This window comes from Eucalyptus grandis, chromosome 2 (assembly GCF_016545825.1).
Source record: "Eucalyptus grandis isolate ANBG69807.140 chromosome 2, ASM1654582v1, whole genome shotgun sequence".
NCBI classification, from domain to species: Eukaryota; Viridiplantae; Streptophyta; class Magnoliopsida; order Myrtales; family Myrtaceae; genus Eucalyptus; species Eucalyptus grandis.
The window spans coordinates 15,641,699-15,663,887 of NC_052613.1; the positions used below are offsets into that span (position 1 = coordinate 15,641,699).

Below are 22,189 nucleotides of genomic sequence, written 5' to 3' on the forward strand. Positions count from 1 at the left end.
TCATCCGTGCTTGTGCATCCACAATTTGCTGTTTAAGGTCCGTAAGTAGCCGGTCACGGGCTTCCAAATCACTAGCAACGATGGTGCTTTGTGCCGTCTCGGGCACATAGGTAAAGAGGTTTGGTATGGGCCTCCCATCCGCCAATTCGAATGGAGTTTTACGGGTGGTGGTGTGGGTACTAGTGTTGTAGCAAAACTCCACCCACAGCAACCATTCTACCCAACGTTTTGGACGATCTCCGGTAAAGCATTTCAAATACATTTCAAGGACCCGGTTGACCGCTTCAGTTTGTCCATCCTTTTGTGGATGGTAGGCCGAACTCATGTTGAATTTAGTCTCTTGAGGTTCGAATGATTCCCGCCAAAAGGAACTTATGAAAGTGGGGTACTGGTCACAAATAATGGATTTAGGCATCCCATGGAGCCGAAAGACATTTTTAAAAAATGCCCTTCCCACCGTTAGGGCCGTGTAGGGGTGGCTCAGTGCGGTGAAGTGGCCCATCTTTAATAAATGGTCAATGCCGAATAATAGAATAGTCCTACTGTAGGAAGCCGGTAATCCCTTTATAGAGTCCATTGAAATGTCCTCCCAAATTTGCTTCGGAATCGGTAATGGGTGGAACAATCCTGCGGGCTTGCAATGCTCCGTTTTATTTCGTTGGCAAACTTCACAATTTCGGATGCATTTCCTCAATGTTGCCCTCATGCCTTTCCAAAAGAAATTCGACTTGAGACGTTGGAGGGTTTTGTGGAATCCCTCATGTCCGGTGTCACGTGTCTCTTTGGTGATGATGGGAATTAATTCTGACTCTTGTCCGATATAAATTCAGTCCTTACAGAATAGCACGCCGTCTATATTTTCCCACGGACCAATTATTTCCCCTGATCGAAGCAGCTCGTGCAGCTGATGTAACTCGGCCAGCCATCCATTCTCCTCTTTGATTGTGTCTAGCCATTGCGGAATTGGCCGAGAAATAGCAGATGGACTTGCTTTGATTTTGCGAGATAAGGCGTTGGCCACACCGTTCTTCTTTCCCTTTTCATATTCAACGAGAAAGTCATATCCCATCAACTTTACAAACTATCTTTGTTGCTCGTTTGTGTTAATCTGTTGCTCCCAAAGATATTTGAGACTACGGTGGTTGGTGCGCACTATGAATCGTCTTCCCAAAAGGTATGCTTGCCATTTTTGCACTGCCAATACGAGGGCCATGATTTCTTTTTCGTAGGTGGATTTTGTGAGTTGTGCACCGGACCATACCTTGCTAAAGTACACTAAGAGACGCCCTTGTTGCATCAATATCGCTCCCACGCTAACCCCGGATGCGTCGCGTACGACCACAAATTGTTCGGAAAAATTGGGTAGACCGAGAACCGATGCTTGGGTTATAGCAAATCGGAGATTTTAAAGGCTTGATTAGCGGCATCCCTCCACTTGAAAGCATCCTTTTTTAGCAACGCCGTAAGGGCCACTGTGATTTGCCCGTATCTCTTAATGAATTTGCAGTAATGGCTGCCGAGGCCCAAAAATCCACGGACTGATTTGACATTCGTAGGGCGAGGCCAATCAAGGATGGTCTTGACCTTGTTTTGCTCCATGCTAACCCCATTTCGGTCTATGACCTTGTTTTGCTCCATGCCCCCAAAGCTATTTGGGGAAATTTTTTTGTGTTTGGCAAATGTTTTTGAAAGCTTATTTACCAAATGTGAGCATTTCCAATGCTGAAAGCTAAATGTTGGGAAAGAGGTGCTTTGAGCATTGGGCATTTTGAAAATGCAATCGTCTTCTTCTCTTCCCTGCCCATCTTCTTCCTTATTTATCTTCTTCTTCCTCACCCATCGAGCTTCTTTGGCAGCTGCCACTACCTCCTGAGGGTCGTGTGTCCCTAGTGACCATCGCTTCGGGGTGGCGTGACCCGTGACCTAGGCGGCATCGCTTGGGTTGCACGGACCTCATGTGGCGTCGCTTGGTGCCCACGGACCCCAGGCGATGCCACCTGGGTCTGCTTAACCTTAGGTCGCCAGATCTGGAGGTTTGGAGGCAAGATCTAGCCTCTGCAACCTCAGGCGCTCTAAGGTCATACCTCCAGGACAATGGTGTCGCCTGACGTCGCGACCTCAAGCGGCCAGATTTGGCTGCTGCCGCGACCTCAGGCGGCCAGATCTGGTCATTCGGCAATTGGCCGGCAGTTGGCCGGCAGTTAGCCAGCCGTCGAATTTGATTTTCAGATTTTAAAAAATAAAATAAAATAAAAGCAAAAGCCCATTACAAATATTAGTTTTGCCAAATAGTATTTAGGCTAAAGTGGCATTTCAATGCTATTTGAGACTACAATCTACCAAATGATGTAATATTTTGGAAAACCCATTTACTTCAAAGGTATTTGCATTCTCTCAAGGGTATTTCCCAAAAGTTGAACCAAATGGACTCTATATGTGGCCTAAATAATTCATTTGAGGCTGCTCGAAGATGCACTTGCTGTGCTTAATGGTCAGCCCGTGTTTTTTGAATAGATCAAACACGATTTTCACATGCTTGGCATGGGTCATTGCATCTTTACTGTAGATCAAAATGTCATAAAAAAGACAAGAATGAATTGACCTAAGTATGGTTGAAAAATACCATTCGTCATTGCTTGAAAAATGGACGGAGCATTAGAAAGTCTGAATTTTTAGTATGAATAATTTAATCACACAACTAATTTTCACTTGAATTATATATTATAATCAAATTAGTTAAAGACAAAGTTAACCTAGAAAAAAAGAAAAAGAAACATTCAAATCCCCTATAAATATACATGTTACGAATAAAATATATTTATTGCTAATTAGAGCATAAATGATTTTATTTGAGTAATTTGATTTAGTGCAATAAAAAAAAAAATACACTGTTGACACCTAAATTTTGGACAACCCGTTTAGTTATTTATTGCATAAAAATTGGGGATTAATTTTTAACCCCTTAAAAAAATATTATAATTCAATCGCATAGCATATAATTTTTTAGGTGCATTTATTTTTAATTAACATGTTTTGCATTTATTTATTTATTTTTAGGACCAGGTGGTGGATGGGTTCAAATTTTATGTTTATGAGCTCTAGTTCGGTAGGCCGGGCTAGGCCCACGAAAGGATAAAATTAACCCAAGCCCATCGTTATTTTTAATTGATTATCTTGCGAAAAATTAAGATTTGATGTGATATTATGATGATTTTTGAAAATTAAAAAAAATCGTATTGTAATCTTATCTTTATCAATAGATGATGAAATCGAGGAGAATATTCGAAAATAAGAGGATTTTGGGTGATCAGGAGGTTATAGACAATCTTTTCGTCGGATGAAATATTCACATAAGGATTGCATTTTGTCTTGGCCTATAAAACGGTGTGTACGTAGGGCTTCCGGGGAGGGCTTCTTCCGTTTTGTTCCTGGTGAGAAAATAAAAGCACGAAAGAAAACTCTTCTTTGCCTTCGGTAGAGGGGGGCTTTTTCCAGGGGTTCTCTTGGTCAAAAAACAAAAAAAAAGAGAGAAGGAAAAGCTGACGTGAGAAGAGACAGGAAGAGAGAGAAAGAAATTAAAAAAAAAAAGGAAGAAGTGTTCTTCTTCCACGGTGCGCTCGACTACTGTCTGCCCTCACTCGCTGCCCGCCGGACGCCACCGCCTCACCACACCGACGTCGCCCGGAACCGAAGCACACCGCGGCCGCCGTCCAGTGCTTGCCACCGCAGCAACGACGCCCCTGCTGCCTTGCTATCGTCGCTACTGGTCGCAGCACCTCCGCACCGCTGCCGCCACTTGAAGCCACCGCCGCGCCGCCTCTGGTCCGACGCCTAGCAGTCCCCTCCATCCGGAGCTAAACCCGAACAGATCTGTAACCGCACAGACCCACGACCAAGCTCGAGCTGATCGCCTCACCACCGCGAGCCCAGCGCCCGAGTTCCGCTCCTGCAGCTAGATCTGACCACTGCAACCTCCGTCCGGTGACCTGACGCTGCAAACCAAATTGATTCGCCCTGTCCGCTGCCGTTCGGCCCTCTGTTCCGTCCGGCGAAGCTGCTGCCGATCCGAGCCTGACTGACCCGAACAGCCCTCTGCTCAGTCCCCGCATCCGCTTGGAGCCCGATCAACCGCACCGGAGCACCGATCTCGCCCTCGGCTTGCTGCTGACCCGCGACGCCAAGCCCAGATCCGAGCCCCCACACGTCTGAGTGACATCTTTGCTGTCAGGCATCTCCGCTCCGATCCGTCGCACCAGCCTCGTCCGAAGCCCGACGTCGCCTCTGCTGGCCCCGCCTCCGCACAGCTCTCTTCTCCGCGCCGCTCAATCCAACCTGCCGCTGCTGCTTTGCCCGAAGTCAGGCAGAACCGCGCTGCTCGCTCCCCCGACGTCCAGACGCACCGGCGACTCACCTCGCCGGAGACCCGAACGCCGGCGACCCAAACCCCTGCCCGGTGTCAACGAATTGGCTGCCCCTCTATTTTCCTTAGGTTGTTTATTTTTCTTATTTTATATTATTTTACTTTACTTTTAGTTAGTTTTATTATCATTGTTTAAGTTTGAATATTGTAAGTTGACTTTTAGGTTATGAATATCTCGCAGGAGTTATCCTAAAATTATTGTAATTATTAATTTGATTCCGTAAGATGTCGGGTCATTTTTTAATTATATTAATTCTTAGGATTTGTCGATAAGATTTTAAGTGTTGAATCAATATAATTATTAATTTGATCCGTAAGAATTTGGGTCAGATTTTTAGTTATTTTGATCTTTTTGTCGTGATAATTAGGGTTAGGATAATCATTAATTTGACCTAAGACAACATGATTATTTTTTCGATTATTTTAATCATTTATTTGATTGAATATCTTGATTGTTTAGATTTAATGTTTAGTTCATAATTGCTTGTTTTTTTGAAAATCACTAAAAAATCTAAAAATATTTGAATTAGGATTCAGTTTGTTTTGGAATATCTTTTGTTATCTTGCATATCTAGAATAGGGATTTTATTTCGAATTTAGAAAAATAAAAAAAAAACAAAAAATGCATTCATTTAGGTTGTTAGTTGTATCATTATTTGAATTGCATATGAAATTTTAATTTCGAAATTAATATAAAAACACAAAAAAAAATCATCATACATATATCATGTTGAATTATGGCATTCTTTGCACGTCATTGCATGTTAGGGTTGCATGTTTATCAATCATTGGTAAATAATCTCTCCTAGATAAATTGCATGTTTTGTTAAGAAAATAAAAATGTCAATGTCATAGAATTAGGTTCATGAAATGCACGTCATTTATTGATTGTTGTTAGGTCCATTTAATTAGAAATTGCCCGTCATTAGATTAGGTCATTTAATAAATGTCGCATGACATATAGCTCGCATATTAAATTGCATGTTGAATGTCATCTTAGTTTAAATAATTTTGTATGTCATTGCATCGCATTGCATGTCATTAGAATTAGGTCATTTAGATTGCATTTAATTATTGCATTTCTTCATGTCATATAGTTTAGGTCATGCTACCATGTCATATTAGATTATTAGCATGCATCGCATGATTTTCATCAAATAAAGTGAAAACAAAAATTGAAATTGCGTATTAATTAGAAATCATATCTAGGATTGTTGATGTGGATTTTAATTTAACACTGCAGATGCTTTCGTTGCTTTGAGGTAAATTCTACATTATTTAATTGTTTTCTTGGGTGTTAAATTGGTGGTTTGCGCACCCGCATAATAACCTCACATGTTAGAGAGATAGTTTAAAATAAATCAGTTGCCTGCAAAAAAAAAAAAAACATTTTTGAAAATAAAAAGAATGGTATCGAAAGGGCATTAGAGAAATCTAATGTAATCAAGTCCCCGTACCTTTAGTCTCTGGTTCGTAGGAGTAAAGTAATTCTCCTATTATTTTACTTAGGTGTCTAATCGACCTACCATAAATTGATTAGTGGCGACTCCTAAATAAAATCCATTTGCATGTTAAGAAATTTGAACCTAAGTCGCGAATTGATATAGGCTTGGGAGAGCCCGAGCTAAGCTTAAAGACTTAGTAATCCATTAACCTAGTTTTAGGTGATGAACCCGCGAAAATTAGGTCACGACATACACTGAGGAGGTAACTTCACGGAGTAAAAAGAATTTTTATATGTTATTTGTTGATGACACGATTTATTAAAATCTTCTATTAATCATAATGAGATTAAAGGGAATAACTGACTATGTTTACTATAATGTTAATAAAGCATCGAGATTATCTAGGCTCATAAATTGTTCGTCGTCTTTTAATGTTAATCTTCTGTTAACCCAAACAAATTTTTATTGGGCCACATGCTTTGGGTACTCATAAATTTTTCGCCGTCTTCCTTATGGAGTGAGTGGGTTCACAATACCAAATGTAGAGGCATTTCAATTATGTAGCCGGAAATCAAGCGTATTATGGCATAGAGTTGGCCCGATATTTTTAAATTCAGACCAACTCTATCTTTAGCCATATCTAGGCAAAGTTATTGTTGCAAAGAGTTATATGATGAACTCAGGAGTGTGGGACCGGCTGTGGGATAGTATCAACTAATATGGATAGGCAGGGTTAGCAAACATAATTTTATCGGGTGGTTAGTTTTTTAGAGATAGACTACCAACAACAGAGATAATATCGCGTTGGATGCCTACGATGGGAATCCATTGTAATTTTTGTTTGGGTGGTCTGAAAATCGAGATCATCTATTCTTTTAATGCATGTGGACTAGAAGCATACGGCATATCATCCTCACACAATACGGAATCCGTCATTCTTTAGGAGGATGGAATGATGAACTCCAATGGATGATTAGGGTTACCTAAGGCAAGGACACAGGCGGCAAGGCTTCTCAAGGTTACTTTCTTAGCAACCATGTATTGAATTTGGATGGAATGTAACTGTAAACATTTCCAAAACAAGTCAAATAATGTCCCCATCATTGTAGCTAAAATTCGTAAACTTGTTAGAGGGCAAGCTTCATATTATAAAAATTTCATACCTTTCCAAACAAATGTAATATTAGCTACTATATGGAGACTTCCTCACTCCATTTTTTCACATTCTTAGATATCTTTGTAATGCTGGGGAATGCCCCTAAGCTCCTATACGTCATCTAATAAATGATACTTACATTTCAACCAAAAAAAAGAAAAAAAGCATTGAGATTATCTAAAATCTTCAAACTCACAATAAAATCTTTTAACAGAAAACATTTAATTACGACTTAACTAAAACATACATCACTTTATTTTACTTATTTTTGTTTTTCACTTTTTGAACAGAAATATTTTAGATATAGCTTTGATTATTGTACACTGAAAATTAATCTTTTTTATATTTTATGTGCTTAGAAGTATTAACATTATAGCATCAATATGGTATTTTCCTTTAAAATTATAATACATTATCAATATAAATATGTCATTTTTTCCTCTTACATGACATCTATTAATGAATTACCGATTAAAAATATGCATATTAGTGAAATCTGTTTGATGTTTAAATAAATAGGAGCGTCCGTTCGGTTTGAATAAATTAATACTAAGTAGAAAAAACATCTAGTTAAATGACATAAGTGAGCGGTTGTTCAGTCATTTATAATATTTGGGTACTCTAGAAATGCGGCAAAATTGTAGCTATTTGCATCTTCTTTCATCCGAAAGAAATTGCATTAAATTAAACACGATCGAAATAGGTTAACTCCACTCTCCCCCATACTTAACCTGGTCTTTGATCTAAGATCAATCCATGGAAGTATGTAATTGATGAGGTAAATAAGACCTTGAACCTGTTCTACAAGTTAAGCTTGTGGCTAAATGTGTGGTTTAATTAGGTCAACAACTATGTACGTTCAGTCTTCACATACGGTCGGATGAGTATAACTTCGCCTCCCGTCCCGTCCCATGGTCACGCGAATCCTCTTGTGCAGCTTACTTCACATGCGGATGCACTGTCTCCTTCATTTCTTCTTCGTTCACATTGACCATGTACCGCTTCCAAAACCAGTGTTGCTTCCATACCTTCTCCACCATCGAGTCGATGGGGACGCCCTTCGTTTCGGGCAAGAAGAAGAGCGTGAACAGCCCCATGACCAAGATCCAAGCGGCAAAGAAGAAGAAGATCCCAGCCTTCATGTGGCACAGCATCGACAGGAAGGCCTGCGCGATGATGAAGGTGAAGAGCATGTTGGAGCTCACGGCGAACGCGAACCCGGCGGTCCGGGTCTCGAGGGGGAACGTCTCGCTCGGGATGAGCCACCCTAGCGGGCCCCACGACCACGCGAATCCCCCCACGAATATGCACACCAGGGTGACCACGATTAGGGCTTCCGAGTGGTTCAATGAGCCTGTGGTCTTCAGGTCTATCAGGAGGATCAAGCCAATCACGATCTGCAGCATCATAGCACAATGTCACTGTCAGCTGTGGTATCGTGAGACTACTCGAATGAGCACAGGACTGAAATAAATCACTTGTAGGATTTTCTTCACCTGAGTGAGGAACATCTGGACACAAGCTTCGAGGAGCAAGATCCTCCTTCCCGCCCAGTCGACCGTGTAGATAGAGACTAGCGTGCTGAACACGTTGACAAGACCCGTGATGACTGTCGAGAGCAGCGACGCGTTGCTGCCGAACCCGACCGTCTGGAAGAGGACGGGCGCGTAGAACATGATGGCGTTGATCCCGGTGAACTGCTGGAACACCTGGAGCAGGATCGCGATCACGAGCGGGGGGCGGCTCGAGGGCTGCATGAGCTTGCTGAAGGGGTTCTTGACCAGGCGGGCCATCTCACTCGCTGCCACAAGGGACTCGAACTCGGCGGTGACGTCATCGGTGCCCCGGATCTTCTTGAGGGTGGCGTTGCCCTCGTCGAGAATATTGCGCTCGATGAGGCTCGTTGGGGTCTCGCAGATGGCAAAGGACCCGACAAGGAGGATGAAGGCAGGGACCACGGCGAGGCCAAGGGAGATGCGCCACCCATGGGGGTGGATTTTGGAGGTGAAGTAGTTAATGAGGCCGGCGACCAAGATCCCGATGGTGATGAAGAGCTGGAAGCAAATGTTGAGCGCTCCTCTCATCTTGGCCGGTGCTATTTCTGATAGAAATAGAGGCACTGCCTGCAAAGAATCAGAAACATACATGGTTAAATCTTAGAAACCACATGTGAAGGCTAACCAGAGCTTTACTGCTATTGCTGCACAGCATTTACCTGATTGGCGAAACCGACGCCAATTCCGAGCATGAGTCGTCCGCACACAATCATCTCTTTGTTGATGCCGCCAGCCTGAAACCCGACCCCGATGAGGAAGAGGACCGACGCGATCTGCATAGTTGGCTTCCGGCCCATCTTTGTGCACACCCTTGAGGCGACGAAGCTGGCCAAGAGAGCAGCGATGTAGAGCGACGACGTGAAGAGCTGCAGAAGCGTGTCGTTGTATTTGCAGTAGTTGTTCTCTTGGACATGCTGCTTCTTCTCGTACACGTTTATAAAGAACTTCTTCAGGAAGTCATCCATGGATGTCACACCTCCTGTGTTTGATTAAAGAAAGACGAATGCGCTATATTATTTTCTAATAAATATTTTAAGATAATGAAATTTTCAATTACTAGAAGTTATATTCTGAAAATCACGTAATAAACTTTTCCCTCGAAAAGATTACAGTAATACGGTTATTCTTTGTAAGCAACATAGGACTAGTTTACCAGCTAAAAGAGACATTTCTAGTACTTTAAAACAATATTTTTTAGAGGGCCAACGCTAAAAACAGGTGCACTTTATGCCTGTTACATGATCAAATCCGTGTGAACAATCTTTTCAGATCGCCAATTTAAATATTTTTCGAGAGAGGAATAAAAATTCAAATGAAATAATTGGGGAAAAAATAAGTTAAACCTGAAATTCCGATGTCATAACCGAACATAAGTCCTCCGAAGGCGGCGATGATCACGCAGATGATCACGTAGACCGTGACCTTGCCCTCAAACTCCGGGACATCGCCGCCGGGACTACTTACTACAGCAGCCGGCATTTTGACCTCTCCTTGAAAAGAAACTCCTCAAAAATCAATAAGTGGAGGGGCAAAAGATAAATTGGCATAAATGGAGGAGAGTAAAAGTACAAGAGCTGAAGAGAAATGGAGTTATCAAGGAGCTAAAAGGGCGAGAGAGAGGGAGAGAGGGGGAGAGGGGGAGAGAGAGTTTCACGTCCTTGAGTTTTTTTATTGCTCATCGCATTTTATAGAGGAAGAAAACTTCATTTCACTAAATGCGGAGGCAAGAAGAAATTGTTATTGATATATTTGTGGATATAATTTTAAGGCTATCCCTTAGGAATAGGTCTATGCATTTGCGTCCTCAGATGTTTTTCCTTTATTTATTTATTTATTTAGTTTAATTTTCTTTTCCTTTTCGTGGATAGATGAAGAATATTACCGCCATTAATGATTAAGGTGAAAGATTTTCCCTCTCCAAAGAGGTTGGAATGAATGACCTAGTTAAATTACGTTTGACTCTTGTCCCAATCTCTTTTCCTTTGTTTTCTTTATTTTATTTTATTTCAGTTTTTGTTCTCGTAATACTTTTCCGAATATGGCTCATATTTCTTTCCATCTCTACTCATTTGAGAATTATTTCTCCAAAGGACATTAAGGCTCCATTTATTTGTAGAAAATGAATGATTTGTAAAATATTTTTCTAAAAGTAATCACTTATATCAATTAAAAAGAAATAATGAAAATATTTTTATCATCCATGAAAATATCTCAACATAAATTGTTGTTAGTACTAAAAAGAATTTCATTGATTAATTATTTTAAGCTATATATGCGATCACTTTTAGAGAATACTTTCCAAATTATTCATATTTTGTGAAATAAACGGAGCCTAAAAAAGGTTGTTTAATTAGCTCATGGGTACTTTTGAGTTTTTCTTATCCTAAGTTAAGGAGTAACAATTTCTAACATGACTTGGGAACATATCAAACACCACATGAGTGAGTTTGGTATTCATATAATATGATCATGCAGGTATTGTCAACAAAGGAAATTAAAACACTCCAAAATCATGTTGCCAGTGATGTGATTTTAGTCAATCCGCTTTCCTGCTTATTATAACTAGTTAGATTTGAAGTGTAGTGTTGTCTTGCTGTTACATAGCTTTGTGCAAGCTACCTGTTGACATGAAATTTTTTTCTCCAAATCACCTTCACATTTAAAGAAATTCAGGGATCCAATCCGCCAACAATAACAGATTTTGACCCCTAAATAAAAATACTAGTAGTGCATGCTCTTGCATCTCATAATTTAACGCAATCCTATGCATTTATAAATTAGGAACGATTTTCATTGTACAAGAAATGGCAAGCTCACGAATTTTTGCGAACCAGCTCGATATCGACCCTTGCAATTTTTTTTGTTGTGCTGAATTTAAATAGACTGAGCCCAATCCAAGTTCAGCCCGAGGCCTTTAGGTAAAACTCAGCCTGAGTTGGCCACCTTTCCATCCCTCTTGATTGTTTCTCTTCCATCGATTTTAGAGGGGAAAATAACATGAATAATGGCTCGCACTATTTCCATTCCCTTATTAGCTCCTGACACTCTCTATTATATTGAATTGGACACATTATCCCTCACGAGTCTCACTCTTAATATAAGATGATTTCTTTTTCTTTTCTTTTTTCCTTCTCCTTTCTCTTTTGTTTCAATTTTTTATTAGAGAGGAAATTACATATGCTCCTTTCAATAACATTTATTAAGGTTCAATGTGGGGCTCAATCTTGATTTAAGATTATTTCTTGCCTTATTTTCTTCTTTCTTTTTCTTTTTTTTTTTTTTTTTGGTTTTTTCCTTTTCTTTCTCCATTTGGAATATAATTGGTGAGGCTTTTTCCTTAAAAACCAGTTTACTTGATGAATAGCTTACTAAATATTGCGTTGATGAATTCTCTCTCTCTCTCTCTCTCTCTCTCTCTCTCTCTCTCTCTCTCTCTCTCTCTCTCTCTACTAGGAAACTATTATTTAAAAATAAACTAAGCACAAGTAAGAGTGAGAAGAACCGTTTACCAGTTTTAGTATGCAATTTTTTTTTTTTTTTTTTAATTATAAGTTTAATATTAGCTATTATGCTGTAGTTTGTGTTTTTTAATTGCTCAACTTTCAATTTACTTTACATACTTTAAAAAATTAAAAATATATAGCAAAGTTAAGGATATAAAAAATTCTAAATATCCATTATTATCAAGCAAATGCAAAAGAAATTTCTCTCTAAAATATTATTACATAAAATACTATCTATGCCTTGTTTACATGATATAATTAGTTGTTGACAATAAATTATGGTAATTGAATTACATTATAAGACAACACATTTGAACCATTTGCAAACACATTTTTTTTATCAATTATAAATGCTTTAAAATTTTTATATAATAATCAATGGAAAAGAAAATTATCCTCAACGTAAAAATGAACTACAATAATAAGTTGCATATGCAACTTAACAAAAGATATTGTCTATTAAGTTGATTGACTCCCTAAAAAGGTTACTCTGTCAAAAGAAATATTTCGCCGGAATCAAACAATAAAATGTTTCAATTACATCATTAAGAGAGTCATTATCCACTACAAATATATATATATATATATATATATATATATATATATATATATATGAAGGAATAATTTTCATTGTTTAGACTAGGAAGCTCCAAATGAACTTGTGGACATGATTGATTACTATTCTCCATTCACAATTTCATCATTAATAGATAAATTTAAGCAATTTGGGTCCTCTTCAATAGTATCATCCACAGTGGCTACACTACAATATATATATAATGAAAGGTGAATAAATTAGGTATAATGCATTGGTCAACCACAATATTTTATCTTTGAGTAAATTCTCGTAAATTTGTACTGCAAATTAAAGTTGAAAAATTTACGATCATTGGGATTATCGAGGAAATAAAGTTATTACTTGGCAGAACAGGCTTAGAAAAAGACAAACATGAATGAAACATTGAAATGTAATGTGTGTGGAAGGAATGATTAGAGTGAAAAAAAGTTGTTTAAGGGGATGTGGGCAGCGTTGCCTTTTAATAAAAATTAAAAAGAAAAAAAGAAAAAGAAGAATAGAGGTAAGAAATAATCTTTAATTGAGAGTATGACTCACAAGGTATAATATAGTCATTTCAATGTAATGGGAGTGTCAAAAGCCAATAAGGGGGTGGAAATACAACGAATATAATTAGTTTATGAATTTTTAATTTATTCAATGTGATCCTTAAACTTTAACTCAATGCATAATATCGTCTCTCAATTTTTTATTTGTTTAATGTAATGCATGAACTTTTGATATATGTTCAATTTAGTCTCTGTATCATATGAAAATGTTCAATAACACCCTTCCATTAATTCAAGTTAATGGATTTCTTAATTTGGCTATGAAGCTGGTACATTTGAACAGTGGACAAAAAAAAAAGTTATCCATGTTATTTGATGTTGTTGATTATTATATCTTGATTTAAGTTGAATATCTTACATGGATAATTTACGTATAATGTTATTCTTTTTCCACTATTAACTAAAATATAAATGGAAGGATAACTTTTGATATTTTCATATCATTTATGAACTAGATTGAATATTTATTGAAAGTTTAGGATATAAATTAAAAGTTCAGGATCCACGTTATACGATGGGTCAAAATTCATGTATCATTTGTATAATTAATCCATTTGAGAATGGCATGCTATGATGCAATATGTAGTTTGGTTTTCTTTCCAATCAAATGATGCGTCAGTTCAGGAAAGACCCTGAGGATTTGTAGGCTAAGGAAAGTGAACGAATGAAGGGAAGGGAAGACCGGGGAGCTCAATCTCGGCCAACACAGAAATGGAAGGAAGATTGGCTGGCGGATTGAATGGGTGATGAGATCATCTTTTGAGGGGAAATAGGGTCTTCTCCACCGCTTGAAATAGAGGGAGGACGCACAACGTGGCGATTCGGGGACAAGCAGGCAAAGAGCCAGAAACTTTCATGAGAGCCTTCGAGAGAAAAGCGGGAGAGAGCGGGTAGAGAAAAGCGGGAGAGAGCGGGTAAAGAAAAGTACGGGAGAATGGCGCAAAAGACGGGAAAAAGAAAGGTAAAAAAAAACGGCACGTTGCATGGTCTTGCGCAAACGAGGAGAGCATGTCGGCACAGAAATCTTGAGTGTGTAAAAAGGACGGCGAAAAAGTATCTGGAAGTGAAGTTTTAATGATTAAAACAGAACAGGTCGGACCGTATGTCTAACACTGTCGCGGAAATAAAGCTTTATTGGAGACTATAGTTTAAATCAATGTATGAGCCAAATGCCGATAGGAACTAGACTCGAGGGCGATCACCGGCCATATCGCATCGGTTGCTGTTTGAGTCCGTATTGGTCCGGAAACATCCGAGACGACCGATTTGGTAAATCTGCTCCACCCGAAACGGGGACCTTACGTGCTGCTTGTGAAATCAGGACCGCTCAGGTCCTTCCAGGTATTTGTTGGTGCTCTGACGGCTCAGGCTCACTGAATCAATCCAGACTTCGATTCCATCACCGTGGTTATTCTCTCGATGTTGCTTTTAAGGATTCTGCTTCTGCTATAAGATATTCTCATTCCTAGATTGGTCTTCACTTGGCACTTAGCACCGCTCATGACCCGTTCTTTAGAAGTAGGCCAGCCCCATCATTGTCAACCCCATCAAGGTGCCAAAGGTGTATGTCAGAACTAACAAGGTACATGTACCTAATAAGTCATTACCCCAGTGATTAGTGGTCTCCCGTACTCGCGGGTTATCATAACTAGGAAAATTATTCAAAAGAAAAAAGTAGCGTTTAATTAGACTTTTGAAAAAAACCTTTAAAATAATGTAAAGGACTTTCCGAAATATAAATGGTGTTTGTTAAATTGTAATTTAAAAGTTCATTGTAAAGCAACTTTGGGCAAACTAGTGTCTAGAAAAATAATTTTTGCAAGGCTTTCCTTGTTTATTTAAAAAAAAAAAAAAAAAAAACTCAAACTCTTTGCTAGAGCTGGAGAAAGGCTCAGGTCGCCCTAGATTTGGTGCCAATGACTATCATTTGAGGTCATAAGATTTCAAGTGGCCCGCAACAACACTCAGCAAGGGCCGCCTTGGGTCAACGACCTCGGTTAGGGTTGTGCAACCCAAACAGCCCTTAGCGGGTGTCACACAACCCCAATAATGGCTACCAAAGTTCATGCAACCCCAAACAATTGTGGCTTCTCTCCCTGGCCTGTCAGGACATGATGGGAGTTTGCGTGCCTCAATAGGAAAGAGATCACTGGAGTATATAGCACATGATCGTCTTTTCTTGCTACAATGAGGTTGATCTTTGAGCAAGGTAAACCCAGTGGGAACCACAAAACGGGAGGGTAACACATTGGGCAAAAGATGATCTACAAAGTGAAGGCTCACCAAGCTAAAGGAATGAGCTTTGGAAGCTTACCAACAACTTAGGCCATCAGGCGTAACGTAGAAGTTTTGCTTCAATTAGAATATCTGAGGCTTAGCGGGGCCTAATCAAACATTTTAATAAGGGTTGTCGAGCCAATAATTACATCGGTTTTTGGGGGGGAAAAAGACTGAGAACATCTACTCAGGTGAATCCAGTGAGGACTTGAAGATCTAATCCGAAATAGCATCTTTAAAGCTCAAAAATAGATGTTCGAACTCCTACAAAGGCACCGCACTTAGTACCCCTAAGCGGAAAGCCGAAAAACTTCCATTTTTTGCGATCGAAACCCATCGCGGAGCACTTTCTCACTGATTTAGTGAGATAAGTGTTAAATTATCCTCCTGAAGACTCTTGATGATTTTTCAGAATTTGGTTACAAGAACATAATTTTAAGAAATAAGACTTCAGACCGCTCATGGTAGTTGTACCTATAGAAAAGATCATCAGAGGGGAGACAATCTATTTTTTATTGCAACCGTGAAGACTAGTCAAAGGAAGGATGAAGAATGTCATAAGTATCAGGAGCAAGATTAGTAGATGATGAACAAGCAAGAATTGCCTAAACAAAAATTGATGGAATTAGACATTAGCCATTCAAGTTCGTTATCAATTAGATATCATTGGGAACATAAAGATAAAAGAGTTAGCTAAGTATCAAATCGACCAATGCCGACCCCTCACCGGTTGCTTTCATGTAGAGAAGATGAACAATTATAACTAGGGCAAAATTGAAAAACCAAAAAATTAGTGAGAGTAATTTTGGGAAAAAAAAATACTAAATCCTACAACTAGCATGTCAAAAAAGATGAAAGCCCAAGGCACCCTAAGACATGCCTTAGATTTTCAGCCTTCCAAATGTTCACTTTTCCTCAAGGTTGTTTCAAAAATTTTGCCAAGGCACCTAAAATTTGGCTCAAGGGGCTTTAGAGGGAAAGTCTTTCCTAAACTAAGCGAAATAGAATCATCAAAAGGGTAACGAAGTTATAAGAATAGGAAAGCAAGATGTCTCGTGTCTTGTCTTGTTTGTACCTTTTTTTTGTTGCCATCGTGTGGGTAAGCATAAAAAATTGTTTGTTTAATCAATTTTATAGTCGTTTATTATGCAGCAAGGTAATTATTGTTCAAGACTAATTGGTAGACACTTCTTAATTCTCTTCACGCCATATGTTAAATCTTCAGGTTGAAGAGTCTCCAATAAATGACAGCATGATTCGAATTGTTTGATGAACGATGATGGCAATTTGGGAAAGCCAGGAATTAAAGAAAAATTCTGGGGCTTTTCTTTGTTTTTAAATATGAAATTTGTATTTTTTTCTCCTACTGAATCATTTTGGAGTTGGCAATACTTCAAATTATACTATGAATATTACTTGAAGAAAGAAATTCTCAACTAGCACTTGGCCAAAACAAAATTAACTTTCTCATGATATATATGATATAAAAAGCTTATCCAAAAATAAGATACAAGAAGAGAAACTACATATTGACCATTTCAGTCTCTTAAATGAAAATTCTCTTGAAAGTTGTCTTATTGCATCATAAAGTTTCCTGATAGGCATCGGCTTGTCCAAAATCCTTTGGAATAGTGCCTCTATAGATTGGAATGTTGTATGGTTGTATCAACAATTGGAGAGCTAAATCTGAACAAGGTATTTTGCATCAAGCACATACAAAGTAATAGCACAAATATAATGTACGGTTAGTCAAGGTGTGACCTAGCTACTCATGCCCATTCCTTTGAACATGACAATTCTTAATTGATGGTAATCTTAATCTTAATCAATATCTATATTTTTAGATTACCTCCACTAATATTAAAAGAGAGATCATTTATCCTTTCAAAAACTCACTTTCCCCCCATCAAATTGGAAGACTTTCAGTTTACCTCCATCAATTTATGACCAGATCAAGCTACTGTACCTTATCTTCGTTACATTAACCATTCAAGCATTATAGTATACTTTGTCCCCTTCAATGATGGAGCAGTGGAAGGCCCACATAGCCGGAGACAGCATATATAATATATATTTATATGTGTATATATTTTATAGTAGCATGCTAGGTTACTGATTTTACAGAATCAAATCACAGTGCCAGACAAAAATTTAATAAAAGATTTAGCATTGCCCTACGTAATTCAGCTGTCTGGATCATTATAGAGCTACCCCCCAAATCTTTCTGCTGGCTAGTTTCCCAAGAAGCTGCATAATAATTTCCACTGGTCATTCGGGTCCCAAGATTGCCCCCTACCCGGGGCAACAAAATTACAAATTGTGCCAGGATAAGTCCCATTAGGCATGGGGCAAATAGGTCATTAAGGGGGTCTGATGGTTATCATTGGTTTTCAGCTTTGCACTGGCTCCCACATGGCACGAAAATTAAACTCTCATGGGGGCACATGGTTAGGGGCTCCTACGGTTCATGCTACAATCCATGCAGGCCTAGTCAAAGCAATTAAAGAAGGAAATTATAGTTTATCTTTGACTGATCCTGGTTTTAATTATGCGCCTCAATTGCCCACTTACATTAAAAGATAGCTCTAGGCTTCCTCACCCTAAATTATTAACTTTTTCTCTTCTTTCCATATGCTGAAATCCCGTGGTGTAATGATTCAGATTAAAACAGGACTTTCGATTTTTTCTTTTCAATTTTTAAAATAAATATACCAAAAATTCCAAAACTTATTATCAAGTCTTAAAACTTATCTATTGAGTTATAAAATTTTCAAAAATACAATTAATTCTCAAAAGCTACTTTTTGTTTATGCATATGGATATAGTTAATAGAAGGAATTGATTGCACAAATTTAATAAATTTTAGAATTTAATTATAATTTTTATAGGACTCAATTATAACTACACTTTTGTGACAAACTTTAAAACTAACTTTTTCCGTTGCTTTTTATTTCAATTAAAAATTCATTTGACCATTCAAGAACGTATGCAATATCTATTTCCTACTGCGACATAATAATTGAGAAGTACGTATACAACAAAAATTGTAAATCATTAGTTAAACAAGTCATGCAACCAAAATTCTACTTATTCATGTCCTTGCAAGTAACTAATTAGCTTGTTATATCTAGGCGTGTGTAAAATTACCTGCAAAACCTGTAGAACTGACATGACGGATAGTTATTAAGGGCGCGAATGATAACCATTATAGTCAAAAATTGATTTATGGAAGAGAAATATATTTTTCTATTTCTATTTCTAAATGGGTTTCTAGGCAAAAATATTCATTTAATAACGATACAAAATTTATCTTCCCAAAATAGAAATTCGCTTGATAACGATATAAACTTTCTTCCTTTCGGATGGCGGTGACTAGTAGTGGTTGGTGGCGACTGACGATCGGTGGCTAGTGATCGGTAGTGGTTAGTGGCGACGATAGCCGGCAATTGACGAATGGCGTTCGGTGACGAGGCGACAACGACTAGTGACCGAGGCGGTTGCGACCGGCAACCGACAACCGGCGGCTAGTGGAGGCCGGTGTTTGGCGTCCAACGGCAATGAATGATAGACAATGGTCGATCACGATGGATAGACAACCAATTTGTAACAAGAACGAATGATGAAAAAAATTATTTCTCATTTCTATTCTAGAAATAGAAAAAAAAAATACTTTTAATTTCTGTTCCAAACCTATTTCTAGAACAAAAATATATTTTAGAAATAGAAAAATTAAATAATTTTATCAAACAGATTTCTATTACAGAAATAAGTCTGGAATAGAAAAATTATTTATGGAATAGAGATTTTGGTTTGTCATGCACCCCTAAATTTACGCCTAAATGTCGCGAGGACGTTTTAGGTTTCAGAATTTCGGAACCGGGAGCATAGGATATATTTCAGAGTTCAGGGTCATTTCCAAGGACACGTGAGGAAGGAAGCTACATACTAACCTTCCTGGGCGTTTTGTTTTAAGTGCGATATCTCTAGGGAACCGCTACCTAGCAATAAATATTTCGAGGCAAACCTTGGCTTTTCTCATTAAGAACAAATTAATTATTATGTCTCATTAAATTAGTCATCCATTCAAATCTAAACATGTACTATCACGATAGTTAATAACAACAAATTAAATATTTTATATCTCATTAAATCGGTCATCAATGCAAATTCATTTATGTCTAGCATTCACTATAGTGTTCAAAGTCAAACCATGATCACTAAGGAGGATATTTGGAAAAATTACTAACATACTGCTATCACCTAAAATATAAACAGTCCATACATGACTAATACAAACTATAATATTATCACAAAAAAGCATTCTCTTGTTTTCGTTCTTTTGTGAACTTTTCCATTAGATAAAAAATCAATCGAATCCGACCCAAATATCATAAGGAGGTGAACATATGCAGAACATCGGATTGACATGGACAGAAACGAAAAGGAAAAGACCAAAAAGATGATGTGTTCTGGTCTCTATTTGCATGCAGCAGGAAGATAGAGAGAGGCCAAGCCATTTGTCATGTAATACACCCGAGGAGGTCCATGTGCTGTTTCCATATTCTAACACACCATCTCAGCTCTGATGTTTGGGCATCTCCAGACCACCTCCATTTTTCTATTCAACCGTCCAAAAGACGACACTGAGACTTCAATCACGACAAAATTCAGACCTCAGACGGACATATATATTATTTTTGAAGAGCAGGACCAATCTTACCAAATATATATAGATGTACATATTAAAATAGAATAAATATAATGAAAAATATTAAATTAATACCTCGTGATAAATTAAATTAATATTTTTTATCACAAAAGATCTCAAATTGATTCACTTTAATAAAAAGTAATTTATGACAAATATATCGATTCACTTTACCAAAAAAAAAAAAAAAAAAAGATCTCAAATCGATATACTCGTAACAAATTTATCATCTATTAATTTGTAATAAATTTTACTATCAAATTACTGATTTGGATGATACTTAGCAGTTAACGACGGTATCAATTTGAGATTTTACCATATATCAATTTTTGGATTTTTGTGATATTGTTTTAATTCAACAGAAATGAATGAAAATGGATTTTTATGTCAAAAAATTAGTTTTTGGTGCCAGTTTAGAGATTTTTTTGTAATTAAAAAATTAATTTAGATTTTAACTTTAAAAAAGCAAAACCAAATTTAGCAAAATAATCCACCAAAAAAAATCAGCAAAATAAACAAATGAATGCCATCCTTTATGGTCTCCTTCCTTTTATAAGATCCCATCTCCAAACCCTCCCTCTTGTCTGTCTCCCCATCCACATCTCTCTCTCTCTTCCCAAAACAGAGAAGGAAAAGGAAAGATTATGGTTTCCCAAGAAAACATTGACCCACCATTCTCAGCCCCCAGGATCTCATTCTCTGCAGATCTTCTTGATGAGAGCGACTTCATCTCCATTAACCCAGATGGCCATTTCCACAACCAAGTAACCAAAGCCAAAGAAACCGCAGCGATGGACCTCGAAAAGAAACCAAGAAACGGTGAGTTCGAGTTCTTGGCCGCCAGCATGAGTACCCACAAGATGATGAGTGCGGATGAGCTCTTCTTTGAGGGAAAGCTGCTTCCTTTCTGTCAAATGCAGCAATCCCAGAGGCTCAAGAGAATCACCCTCAAGCCGAAATCCGGAGACAGTGAAGAAGCCGGAGATGGAGGTCGAGATAAAGAGCCGGATCGAGAAGAGGAAGAGGTGAGGAGCAACAGGAACTACTGTAATAGTAATAACAGAGACCAAGATCAAGAACAGAACAGGGTAAGTTGGTTTCTTGACGACGACCCATCGCCGAGGCCGCCCAAGTGCACCGTGTTGTGGAAGGAGCTCCTGAGGCTGAAGACCAAGCGGAGGGCTTCGTCCTCCCTCTCGCCCTCGTCCTCTTCATCGTCCACTTCGTCTTCCTCGAGCTCTCGGCGACGTGGCCTCCTGGACGAGAGGAAGGAGGCCAGAGACAGAGACAGAGACAGGGAGAGCAGCACCAACTATGTCCAGAGGATAAGGAAAGGGTTGGAGAGGACGAGATCGAACAGCATTAGGATCAGGCCCATGGTGAACGTGCCCATCTGCACGCACGTGAGGAGCGCGAGCGGTGGTGGTGGTGGTGGTGGGTCGTTGCCTCCTCTGTTTCCGCTGAAGAAAGGAAGAGTTTGAGAGAGACAGAAAGCAAGATGTGGATGGCGAAGGTGACGATGAAAGGGAAAGGGTTCGAATGAGGGAGAGATGTGAAGATTTTTTTGTTTATGTTTTCCTTTGATTCTGTTTTTCTACTTTTTCGTTTTTCATTTCCGGGTCTGCTAATTTCGTTGTTACGACGGATCTGCTGATTTAGAATGTGCATATGCTGACTTTGTAATTTGTTTTGTGGAATTAATGATGATTCGTTCCATTTTGCTTCTTCCGGTCTAGTGAAAAAGCCAAGCAGGAATCTGCACTACATAGTGGCTTCAAATCATCAGTTCATTTCTTTTCCCATTTAGCAGATGACTGTACCAAGGTCCATTGGGATTACTGTTGATCTTGAACAGTAACCCATTATGCTCTGTAACTAATCCACGTGATGAACCATCGAAAAATGGGAGGGGAGTTGGAGCCTTTTCGGCTTCCAAGGAGGGAGGAAATCAAGGTGGAAACTCATATAGAAAGATGTAATGGTCCAGTTGTACTTGGGC

The 22,189-nt window shown here is 38.6% G+C and overlaps 2 protein-coding genes across 2 annotated transcripts; one reads left to right on the plus strand and one right to left on the minus strand.

Moving 5' to 3' along the window:
* Window positions 1-7,959: 7,959 nt before the first annotated feature.
* On the minus strand, window positions 7,960-10,056 carry LOC104434655 (sugar transport protein 8). Its single transcript, XM_010047540.2, has 4 exons — window positions 9,921-10,056; window positions 9,237-9,556; window positions 8,518-9,144; window positions 7,960-8,418 (listed from the first exon to the last, which is right to left on the minus strand). The coding sequence occupies exons 1-4, from the start codon at window positions 10,054-10,056 to the stop codon at window positions 7,960-7,962; spliced, it is 1,542 nt and encodes a 513-aa protein (XP_010045842.2).
* Window positions 10,057-20,760: 10,704 nt separating this feature from the next.
* On the plus strand, window positions 20,761-21,891 carry LOC104424519. The gene has a single exon (XM_010036982.2). The coding sequence runs from the start codon at window positions 20,835-20,837 to the stop codon at window positions 21,669-21,671; it is 837 nt and encodes a 278-aa protein (XP_010035284.2). The 5' UTR covers window positions 20,761-20,834; the 3' UTR covers window positions 21,672-21,891.
* Window positions 21,892-22,189: the final 298 nt, after the last annotated feature.